The sequence below is a fragment of the Dermacentor silvarum genome, chromosome 7 (assembly GCF_013339745.2).
Source record: "Dermacentor silvarum isolate Dsil-2018 chromosome 7, BIME_Dsil_1.4, whole genome shotgun sequence".
Lineage (NCBI taxonomy): Eukaryota > Metazoa > Arthropoda > Arachnida > Ixodida > Ixodidae > Dermacentor > Dermacentor silvarum.
The window spans coordinates 101896042-101908701 of NC_051160.1; the positions used below are offsets into that span (position 1 = coordinate 101896042).

Consider the following 12660-nt stretch of genomic DNA (forward strand, 5'->3'; position numbering starts at 1 on the left):
CTCGCTAGTAACTACTCGCTACGGAAGCTAGAATTTTCAGTTTAACTTAATTATTTTAACAACCACCTTTGGATATTAGATTGCATTCTGGGGTTTTAGTACGCGTCAGAACCACGACCTGATTATGAGGCACGCCGCAGTGGGGGACTCCGGATTAATTTTGACCAGCAGAGGATCTTTAACGTGTTCCCAATGCACGGGACCCGGTGTTTTGGCATTTCGCCCCCATCGAAATACGGCTGCGGCGGCCGGGATTTGATACCGCGACTTCGTGCTTAGTAGCCCAACACCATAGCCGTTAAGCAAAAACGGCGGGTTTCACAACCACCTTTCCATACCACCTTTCCAAAACCTTGATCGCTCGCATAATCGCTCGTCTTGTTTGCAATGCCTCTCTAGCGCTTTTGGTGAAATTTGTGCAATGCAACTTCTTGACAACCTATAAATGACGGTTCCGAGACAACCGTGTGGCCAAATCGGCCACATTAACAGTTCACTGCGTGTGATAGCGGCATTAATTAATTAATTAATTTAGTTATTTATTTCGTTATAATATTACCTGGTCAAAGCTAACATATTTCGTAAGCCATTTGGTGGACGGCTACCTCGAGATTAGTGGTGCATGCATGGTGTCAGTATTTGCGTACAAAGGGCATGCAAGTTGTTATTAAAACCTACTTAGAAAACCAATGCTCATTATGACTAGATAATTGAGCATAGTGATTAGTCGTGCCCTTCAAGTTATCTGCCTGAGAACGCGCGATTGCGCTGTCTGCCACGAGCGATTGAACACGCTACCTCCCGTATAGAGAACGTGTAAAGCGGGCTTCTCCCCAAAAACAATCTTATAACGGAGAAGCCAACTTTCAGTAGTTGTTCTTGCAGTGATGCACGTATGTATAAGGTGGGCAAATATCACCTTTTTCGAATACGAATAGTAGGAATCAAATATCGAATCGAATAGTCAAACACAGACGCATATATTTTCAGCAGAAATATTTATTTTGGTGCAAGTACTACGTGTGTACAACTAATAATAATAAAAAAGAAGACAACTATCAGGGACAACCAGGATCAGTTTTAAACACTGTCGTTATAAAAACTGCAACCTCTCAACCGAGTGGTTAACTTGCGATGCTTTTACAGTGCGTACATAGAGGCTGTGATGGAGGCCACGCTGTTTCGTCGTGACCGGACGACGAGGCGCTGCTCGTCTCCCCTGAGCACCGTGGTGTCCGTGTCGTCGGCCTCTTCCTCCTCCCTGGTCCGGTGCGCGTCCGAGTCGGCACTACAGCGATGCGGGGCCCCGCCGTCCACGCCCGTGGCCACCGTGCGGCGGGTTTCCCGAGCCGACAGCGCGCGTTCGGAACGCGAGTCGGAGTCTTCGACATCCACGGCGAGCCGGCACCGCGAAGCAGGTACGACGCTCACTTGCAAGGGCTGCGGCTCTGAGTAGCCCCTTCCCTAATTCGCACATTGCTATCTCACTTGGAATGGCCGACTCTTCCACGCGCGCCTTGAGCTGATGATGCGAGGGTTCTTATATCGATCACATTAATTGTTCCGTTTCGACGAACAGCGTCAGTCTCCCCCCGGAGTGCTTTGAGCCGGTTGTATACAGTTCGTTTAATTGTACCGTCGTACAATCGGTATTTCGCCGGAATTAAGGTCCCGATGTGCGTGAGTGAGTGAGTGAAATAACTTTTATTAGAGGTCCGGCGAAATGACGGTGGGCCGGCAGGTCTAGCCCACCGACCCGGTGGCGGGAACGCCGGACAGCCAGGATTTGCTTGTCTAGAGCGGGGCTACGCAGAAGCGAGTCCCACTCATCCTAGCTGAACTTGGCGTATCTCGACCCGCACTCCCAGAACATGTGTGCCAGAGTGGAGGTCTGCCCGCAGGACGGGCAGGCGTGGTCGCGATATACGTCAGGGTAAACTTCGCGCAGAACGGCCAGACACGGATATGTGCCGGTCTGTAAAAGTCTAAGCGAAACAGCTTGCCCTGATCGACTCGGGAAGCTTCACGAGCGCTTCTGAAACACTTGAAGGCAACGAACTTCCCGACAGCGGACACGATGTGTCTATAGTGCGTGTGACCTGTCTGAACGTTCGATCTCTTCCCAATCCCCAAGTGCAGGATAGCCAACTGGCTCCCAACATTTCCTTCTCCTTCTCTCTACAACTTTAGCGTGTGTGAGAGCCTAACTGTCCTGCGATAACTTGCGATAAAGCTCGGCCCTTCACTCGCCCCCACCCCACACAAACACACACATCTTACTTTCTTGCTTTTTTTAATGCCTTCATTAGGAGTGTAAAAGTATATATATATATATATATATATATATATTGTGAGCGCTAATTCTTTTAGTTCATCATCGTCTTCATGTGTATATATCCATCCTCATAATCATCATCATTTTGTCGGGTTGGTGTTCGTGGGCTGTCTCGCGCTGTGTGTCATTAGAAGAGCTCTGCCTTCGTCCCGGGCGTCGTCTCACAATATATATATATATATATATATATATATATAGTGCAACTGACGATAGTCTACTCTCCGTAAATTTCACTTTGATCCTCGAAGAGGTGTGGTGAACGCTGTTTAAATCATGCATCCGGGACCTCGAAGGGGTGCGACGTACTGTCGCATGTATCGCTAAATGGCTGCACTGAGTTCTTTTTTTTTTCAATATTTTTCATTCGTTGTCTTATTTTACACGAAGCGCTCGTTTTCTTATAATAGCCATGTTCGCTGGCTCGCTCGTGTCGTTTTATCTTTCTTTCTTTATATTTATTTGTTTATTCAACTTTCTTCATTACGAAGATCCGTCATCGGGAAACACTCGATCGCACCAATCATCCGTGCCCCTGAGCCGCTGTCGTCTCTTTGTGACAAACTCCGCTTCGCTGTGATTTGGGTTGCGATATTGTCGAGGTCGTGCACTATATAGTCTCCTGGCCGGGATGTACTATAATTATTCCTTTATTTTGGGTTTCCTCAAACGCAGACAGTCGGCCCCACAGCGCCATCCGGAGACGCAGTGCGTCCTGCTCGCCCCGCTCGTCGCTGGCGTCGTCGGCCCTGTCGGACGACTACCCCGGAGCTCCTCGACCATCGCTCATCGTCAGGATGAACGCGTGCACCTTGCTCAGGCAGGGGGAGCTGGCGTGAGTGCTCTTCCCTCGCCTTCCTCGTACACCTCTTCCGACGACTGCGCGACTCAGAAGTGAGAGCGCGCCGATTTCAAGAACGACGACCGGATTCACCAGAGTCTGCCGAGCACACACTGCGGGGAAATGTACAACTCTAGTGAACGGTGTTCGTGCTGTTCCAGCTGCTGCAGCAGCATATATACAGTGAAATCTCGTTGATACGATTCTGCATAATACGTTTTTCGGGATAACACGTTTTTTTTTTCAAATACACGATTTCGTTTCTTATATACGAATATTTTTGGGTAATACAATTTTCGGATGATACGTTTTGTTTTCCGGTTCCCGTGAAGATCGTATAAAGGAGATTCCACTGTATTAGTTTGACCAGTAAGGTCAGTCACTTTAATGTATGCAAGAAATTGCGTGAAATGCGTCCGCCGCCGATTGCTCGTGAAAAGGGAAATAACGCGAGCGGCGCAAGAAATGACGCTCGTGGCAAGCATCTATGCAGTTAAATGACAAAAGCGCTGATCAGGCTCGTCACCCAATTCAATAGCACCGCTGGACTAGAAGCTCCATGTCCACGTGCTTCTCGACTCTGTCTTTGGGTTTCGTATGCAGATCGCCCTAACACGAAATGCTCCCGTAAACAAGGGAAACCCTCGAACGCTCCTCGAAAATTTAAATGCTGCACCGCTGCTCTGATGACTGGGTCCTCGGATGTTCAACGACAGAGATCGAGGAAATTCGTTCCCCCCCTCTCAGGATGGTGTGTTGAGATGTGCTCACCGCTTGAGAGAAGTACCGCGACTTTTCACTCAATAGAAGCACTTCTCCTTCTCGTCGAGTAAAGGCGTGTTCGTGGATGCGGCCTTATATTGTCGTGCCCCTATGTGTTGTAAGGAAGATAAGACGATATCGACACTTAAACTAAACAGTGAAGAAGAGGAAGTCGTCAGCGCGGTACTGAAAGACCGTCCTGGTTGTTCCTGTTGATCAGTAGTTTCGGCCCCTTAGTTTCCGACGTCGTGACTGTTATGTTATAGGCAATGCAGTTGTACCTTCCTGACGCCGAGCTGCACCCCTGCTTTTGGCTCCTGTGACTTGCAGCGAAACTTGCAAGTAAAAAAAATTACTCCATCTCCCGCTAAAGGGAACCATGTGTGGATGCGAAGCAGTGGGGAGATGGTTAGCTTGAGCGGGAGATGGTTTCGCGGTAGCGGCCCGAGCGCTCATCGCGGCGCTGCACAGGAGAGAGAATGCGGCGCGCGCGCTCCGTCATTTTCATACCGCGGAACTACCGTGGCGCCCCCATCAGAGTATGCAGCTGTCGCACCACCTATCGTGCGCGCCGCTCCGGATTCCTAGAGGAGAGAAAGGGGCGTAGGAGAGGAGGCAGAGGAGGGGACGCGCATGCGCAGTGGGGGTGTGGCATGCGGGCGCCGCTCCGTACAGTAGAGGATTCCTAGGGGAGAGAAAGGGGGGAGCGTAGGAGAGGAGAGAGAGGGGGAAGAGACGCGCATGCGCTGTGGGGGTGTGGGACGCCGCGGGACGCAGGACGGACAAAGCCCCCGCCATAAGCTGCTTCGCATCTAAAAACAGGGCAGGACTTCTGTACGAGCTCTATCTGTTTCGTGTCATTCGTCCATACGCCACTCAGTAATTACAGTGCGATCGTGGTATTTGTGGTGTTGAGCGTCCAATCGCGGCGATCTGCGAATGAGCGCCGTCGTCATGACAACGTCCTGAGCAGGCGCGAGGAGGAGGAGCGCCAGACATGCACGCTCATCGGGCGCGACTCTATTGACCCTTTTCGCGGCTGTCCCGTGGGCGCTGCCATGTTTGATCACGTGGTGACGCGTTCATTGCTTGCCTCAACTGCCTCCGTTGCCTCCTTGTTTACAATGAAAGTGTATGACGCCGGCTTAGCTTAGAAAACCTCTGTTTTCGGAGATATCGTAGACGGTTACTAGGTGGACGACACGAAGCTTTGATCACAGCTTCAGAGAACATGCAAAAGCGCTTTCGGATCTGATTAAGCCATGTCCAAACGGCGCAAGCAGCGTATATGGTGCTTGTTCTAAAAGCGGGGCTAAATATGTATTCCAAGCTATCCAAGCTTTCCAATTATGAATTCAGTCAGGATTAGTGTGTTTTGCTCTTTGTTCTTTATTCGGCAAATATTTTGAAGCAGTGGCTTGTCGGTTTCTGACTCAGTGAAGTTCCTCGGTGCGGCCACTATCTGATTATTTTCTGCTTAATCGCTCGCGGGTGTGCTCAGTTCCGATAGATTTGTTCTTGCTGCGCACAAGGCTTGAAACGTAGCTGTTCTGCACATTGCAATACCTTGTAGCAAATATATATTACAGCTAGTAACTCGCTTACTCTTGTGGATCCGTCACGAAACATATTCAGCTTCGACCATTCATGCTCTATCGATGTAGTACCGTCACTTATTGTGCGTATATAGTGCGCATATATTGAAGTGTGCACCCATTCACTTATTCTTGACATGTTGGCGAAAGAGTGGGTGTAAGTTTCCGTGCTGGTTGGGATAGATGTGCGTAAATACTGTGCGCGAAACCTACTATGCACACGAGGCGGCGCTACTCCCGTTATCATTGTTTAACGAGCAGTACTCACTCTTGCCGACGTACCGGGGCTGAAGCCCTTTCTTTGAAGGTTAGCAATACAACGCAGGCGGATGAGCAAATTTGTGTTTCCTCAAGGAGAGCCGTACATCTCGAAGTGCCGGAAACACGTACGGACAGTTGCAGCAGCGGTCCGCGAACTTGGCCCCACATATTCATTACATTCCTTAATATTCCAGTCACTATTTTTGCAGCCAACTACTGCACACGTCTTCAATCCACAGGATTCAAACCAGAGTGAATGGAGCACAGTGCGTTAGCGAAAACTCAGTTGCATTTCCGACAGCTGATCGCACCGAAGCAAGGTAGAAGCGGTAATGGTTTCGTATTCGTGCGCGGTCGCTGAGGAGAGGCATGGCGCGCCGCCGTGAGCGCCATCTCGTTTCTCTAAAACAAACTGCTCCGCGAAAAGGGTCAATATATAGTGACACTAGCGCAAGCGCGCGAGTTGGTTTGCGGTGCGTGAGCTGGCGTAACTATATACTATATTGAAGCCGACTCACAAGCCCATAGTCGCGTTTATGTGAGTGCGACATTAGCGCATAACATTTCGTATAGCGCATCACCCTAATGCGACACGCCACCGCTTACAGGTGACATCCTACTCAAATAGCATCATGAACCATGAACCAAACCCACGAACTGGTGCTTAGCAGCTCATGCAGTGTCACAGCCGCTAAGCCCTGGCGCGTGCTTGCTGCCCTGTAATATACGATGCGCTAGCCAACAATTCGCTAAAAGTAAGACATTGCAACCACTCGAGCTGTACCACTCGAGCCAATTTCACCCACTCGAGCTGTACTGCAAATAATGAGCTAGTGTGCGCTAGAAAGAGGCGTCAGCTCTTTTCTATAGCGCATCGTCCCAGTTTGCTCGAATGCGACGCGCTATAATGATGACGCGATGCGCTAGCGTCGCATTCACGTAAAAAAAAAAAAAAAAAAAAAAAAAAAACGGCTTGTGATTCTTCTAGCCTCATCGGGTCATTCGATGTTTCCCTCTCGTGTGGGCTCTCTGCAATGTCATACGCTGCTCGCCTACTCGAAAGGCGAATTGTGAAACGTGTGATGGCTGTCGCGATTATAATAACCTCCTACAAACACCGAACGATACCAGCTGTGCGAACTTCTCTTCAGTAAAATATTTTGAACAACGCAAGGACGAGGGCACAAAGACAACGAAAGACAGAGCGCTCTGTCTTTCGTTGTTTTCGAGCGAGGCTTGTATTGCCTCACAAGTGTTGGCGGTGATGGTGGTTCGTGTCACGCTAACACAGTGTTGCCAACCTCCGAAGTCAGTTTTCCCCTAACTCGGATGAAAAATTTCTCTACAGATTTGTGCAAAATGAGGTTGTTAGGTTTGTGAATTTGATTTTTGTAATGATAAATGTTTGTTTGTGTTATGCATGTTACAGTTTGAGTTTATTTCTATGCTCGTTTTAACATTCAAATAATGAAGTCACTGGACTCAACCTGAAATGATGTCGCAGTGCAAGTTGTGCTAATCAACATGGCCTCATATAGTTGAAGCCGTATTAACAGGAGAAGAAGTCAGCGCGTGCATACTGTGTTGTTGTCCAAAATATTTTTTTTTGCACCGAGAGCGACGTCCCAAGAATTGTAAGATTGGCACCTGACCTCCCTTGCTAATGTAAGAGTGTCGAAACAAGGCACCACTGCACGATAGCAATGCAAAATATATGACAGTTTTTTTTGCATGCTGTGTACGACCTTGCATCGCCACATTAACGCACTTGCACGTCACTTTCAGCGAAGCACACAAACACGCAACTAATTTTCATCTTTCCTGCAAAACAAAGCTAGCCCTATCACATGAACATTGTAACTCTGTTCAATGTTGCTCTGCCTATGGGCGGTTCCAGGTTAATTTTAGTATACGCGTGCATAGTCGGCCGTTCAGTGCAATGACCACATTGTCGTGCTAGGCATATGTGTCCAGTTATGCTCAGATGTGTCCGTGCTGCTTTGTTTAATGTTCTCGCATACATACATATGTGTTTCACCATTTACAGATAAATATTTATTTCAGAGTTCACAGCTATCCTCAACACTACTAGAGAGAAGAAAGGCAAAATCGCACTAGCAGCACTTCGTTAAAGGACCCAGGGCATCCACACCCTGTCGTTTGCTTGGAGAGATGTGTTCACTGCACTGCTATAGCAATCAAGTCATACTTCACATGCTAATGCGAAGGCAGTTCGAGGTGACTGAAATAAAAGCAATGCCATCACGTCAGCAGTTTAGCCGTTTCAATGCCCTAGCGCGAAATTTCCCTAGATTTGAACAAATTTCCCTATTTCCCTATACAAGGCTCCAAATTCCCAGATCTAGGGAAGTTTCCCCCGAGTTAGCATCACTGCGCTAAAGACCCCGGCTGCTTCCAGAGCAGAGCAGCTGTTCCAGCTGCGCCGGCGCCGGATCACGTGACGCGCGCGATCAATCAGGGTCGTTTGGTCTGTCGCGGGGAGGGAAAGGGAAGGTAATGGGGTTGGCGCGTGCTCCGCCGGGCTTCCCTCGCCTCAGATCAGTCTGAGCGGAGGGCGGGAAGGCCCTGCGTGGTGCGTTCCGCCGAGGAGCAGGCTGCGTTTGAGCAACAGCGCCACGAACTCTCTCGGGAAAGGGCTCGTCATCGACGTGCCTATTCTAGCGTGAGGGCTTCCGAAGGTCTGGCGAAATGTCAGCGAAGGACCCGCGGACCTCGAGTTGAGGGAGCGCGATGTTGAGGCCAAACGTCAGCGTCGTCTTGCCCTCCAGGAACCCGACAACAGTGATGCACGCCTCGACAACGCTAGCGCCAACTTCCCTGGTGCGACGGCCAGGTTTCAACGCTAGTTTCTGAACCGGAACTTCGGAGCCAGCTGCAGTGCGTGTGAGCGGTTGTGGTTCGAGAACAACGTGGTACTCGTCAGTGCAATTCGTTCAGAAGGAACACCGAAGAAACACACGACAAGCGTCGCTTACCCCCATTTTCTCGACAGGGGATGGGCTTGTGATTTTTTCTTCCCTCGTCATCGCGCTATTGAAAATATTTTTACCATGATAAGCCAACGGGCCCAAATTGCTGCGGTTGTGAACTTATTTTTAGATCTTTGCTTTTTTTCTGTGCTTCTTTTTGCTCGTGCTCGAAGCCGCCGAGGACGGTGCACTATACGCAGGCGTCGCCGAGATGCCGAGCGGCGCGAGCAGCACGACAGAGCGTGGGCCGAGCGGCGCAGGCAGCTGGGCAGGGCGCAGCTCAGCGACCGACTCGAGATGCTGCAGCGGCGGGCCCCGGAGCCCGGACCCTCGGTCAAGGAGAGGCTCAGGGCTCTCAGGTATGGCCAGTGTAGAGGACGACGCGCGCGTTTGCACGGTACGCTTATAGTCTAACATAAACCGTGATTTAATTGCTTTCTACGAAATATGAAGGGTGTGAGCTTTAATTTGAATATATACTGCTGCGAGCCGGGACGTCGCAACGCGAAAATAATTATAAAAACAACGATGAGGAGGACCAGGAGGACCAAGAGCTTCAACGTGTGTTTAATGATGGCAAGAATTGTAGGCGTTGACAGGGTAGGGGACGGTTAGACTTTGCCTGGCGTCTGTTGTTGGCTCTTTCGTTACCGTGCATATAGAAATCGATCAATTTGATCGACAGTTCTTCTACGCGTTGGTAAATAATTCACAAGAATCCTTCCACTAGAAATATCATGCATCGTCTGGAATGACGACTGAACTTGAACTGCTTGTCAGGTTTGACGATTTTGGGAAGATTAGGGAGTGCGGAAAAAATGAAACTTCGACTGGAGGTATCGTCGACATTATAGCCTCCATTGCTCCTAGCCTTACCTCAATAAAAATAAAAAAAATGCGCTTTGATCCTACTTGGCAACACAATTTTTAAATGAAAGCAGCACCGAAGACACAGAAGCTTCTCTCGGGTTGTGTAATTTTTTGATTCCACATCATATAGACTGTTTTTAACGAGGTATCAAACAATATGCTAGATGTTCGTGACTGCGTGTTATTTTGATAAGTATGTTCAACTAATATGAAATGCAATTTTATTTTCCCCGCCGTGGGTTGCTTTCATCTATCAGCGCTTCGACAGCGTATGTACAAATTATTACGAGCAATCCTTCCCGTCGTGTGGTGTTTTCACTCACGCAAAGCGCGCAGTCGATTTCAGACCGACCTTCGACCGAAGCTTATTGACTAGCTCTCTAATTTCGCACATATTGAGCACCGCCTGTGCAAGTGACACTATTCGTTACTGTACAATATGGCGCAATACTCCACATTACTGTACAACGCTGTACAGGAGCTGAACAAAGCACGTGGAAGCTCGAGTGCCCGCTGAACGCACACTAGACCACCTTGCTTGCACAGAAAAGCTGATCGAACGCAATAATCAACTATGAGGAGGCGTTTGCATGCTTCCCTGATCTGAAAACCATTGCGTCGCGAGCCTGAACAATTCAGTAAAATACAAACGAGGTGCCTGCTGCAATTAGTATAAACAAATGCTCCATGTACAATAGAAGCTCACCCGTTTCCACATTTGCTAAGCTACTGCTTTCCCTCACAGCATGGGCATCACTATGGCTGGTATTCGTGCCAACAAATCTTCATCATATTTTTTTTTGCATCATCTCACTTACAAAAGTTGTGAACTTCGAGCCGGGTGCATATTTTGTCTATTTCAGATTTTTTAGACTCTCAGTACTTACATTAAAAATATCAAATGATTACTTTCATGCGTGTTCTTTGAAGTTCGACATAACGGTCAAAAATTGTCTGAACACTTATTTCTGCTATACTGACATTCAAAACACGAGTGATGAGTCTATAGTTTTATGTATCGCAGTACACGCTGCGAATAGTACGTCGTGGAATAAAATGAATAAGCACAATAGCACTGTAATTTAGCACATTTGTAGCGGTATACAAAATAGCTGTAGGCTATGTATAGGATTTCGCAATTAGAGAAAAACGCTACTTATTTGTTATCATAAATTAGCTTCCGAAACGTTGTCTCTCTTTATGAATAATAAAAAAAAAAGCCAATAGAAGCAAATACGTTTCTGCGGTGCCTCCTTGCAGGAGAAAAAGGTCAATAGCATTCATAACGACGTTGCGTTTTATGGGACCATATAATCTAGACTAGCTACACGCACATAAGTCTTTAAAGGCGTTGCCACGGGATCTACGGAGTAACAGACCTCCCTGCATGCCGTCACCGTAGTATTGCATCTGTCGTCACATGCACGGAGGTACGCGTAACACACACACACACACAACTGTTTGCTTCACGCAAGCACGTTCGTTCATCTGTTAACTCTTTGAAGAACCCGGTGCTGCATAGCCAGCAGCCTGCAAAATGCTTCGCATAACATCGATTCCCACAGTGCGTGACATGAGGATACGCATAATTTTTTTTCTCTCTCTCTCGTTGTTGTCTGTCGTGCTCATATTTGTCACCGCACATCCCCGACGCAGGCAGAGTGCGCTGGAGCGTGAGGCCGAGTACAAGCGAGAGATACAGAGTATGGAGACACGCGTCCGAGCCATGCCCCTGCTCCTGGAACGGCAGGCTGTGGTACGTATGCCTCCAGGGACTCCGGAACGTTTTTGGGAGTGGGGGCAAGTATTGTCATCTTTGTATGTTGTGTTTATTATTTTTTTCTCAATATTTGTAAATTCTTATTTATTTACATTACATTTTATTGTTTTAATAATTCGTATAATTTTAATGACACCAATGATTAATGTTTTAATTCATTTTAGCCGTATCAAATTTTACATATTTGCATCCTCGCTTATTCTGCATTGGTATACACTTTAAAATTCTAGAATTACTGAAAACCTGCACAGACCGCGCAAATGACAAAACGGATTCGAAAGCTGCGAAAAATCATTCTTAATATTTCTGCATTCGCTCCCGCAGTGAAGAAAATGTGAACTGACACAAGTACACAAATGTTATACAAGTAGACAAGAAAGTAGGCACTAGGTACACAGCTATTATCGCAGACTGACGAGCTTCATGGCTGGCATGACAAGAGGGCGTTGGGCAGGAGAGGTTGTCAAAGGAGGCCGAAGGTTCGTTCTAATGTTCTAGACACGAACTCTTTCATAACGGCGTCCAAGTGCAGTTCCGCAGCTGTCTTCTTGTGCACGTGGAGGAGAAGGTGGGTCAGCCTCCTCTGTGTCATTCGATTGCGCAAAAATGTTTTTACTCGCCTCAGAGCACTGAATGATCGCTCTCCCGAAGCAGCTGACGCAGGTACAGAAAACACGAGTTGTAGGTACCGGACAACCTGGTCCATCATCTTACGCATATCTGCGGATTTCCACTGCAGAATTTGTAAAATGCGTTCACTTGCGGCCGGACCCTCGTCACGCAGGAGTGTTGGGAGAAGCACCGAGTTGGCGCTGAAAGCCTGATGATGTCACAATGTGCAGCGTGCGCTCCTAACAGCTCATTTAGGTCGTTTTCCGCGAAGTTTCAACCTTCAGCAGAGTCAGTCAAAGTGCGCTCGAGGTTAATCGGCTGCTCCATGCCAGGCTGTTCATATCGCCGTCGGGTCTCGCCGGTAATACGATCGATAGCGGCAAAAAACTCTGTTCTCTCTGACGACTTGCCGTCGAGCGCTGCAGGCTCATCAGGCTTGCATGTGAATTGAAGCTTTCTGGGCGGCTGCGAAACTCTGGGCACACGAGGTTCCTCTAGACCAAAATCTGTTGCTCTTGAGTTCCTCCGCTGCCATAGTACGTCAAATGAGGCGTCAGACCGTAGCCTTGACAAGCGGTCACAAAAAGCCTCTGCTGCTTCTATTGCGCCTGAAGCGC

The 12660-nt window shown here is 48.3% G+C and overlaps 1 protein-coding gene across 1 annotated transcript; it reads left to right on the forward strand.

Annotated features, from left to right (window-relative positions):
- The first annotated feature begins 1165 nt into the window (after positions 1 to 1165).
- Positions 1166 to 12068, forward strand: LOC119459040 (uncharacterized). The gene is made up of 5 exons (XM_037720887.2): positions 1166 to 1418; positions 3008 to 3167; positions 8982 to 9140; positions 11308 to 11407; positions 12057 to 12068. The coding sequence occupies exons 1-5, from the start codon at positions 1166 to 1168 to the stop codon at positions 12066 to 12068; spliced, it is 684 nt and encodes a 227-aa protein (XP_037576815.1).
- The last annotated feature ends 592 nt before the right edge of the window (positions 12069 to 12660 follow it).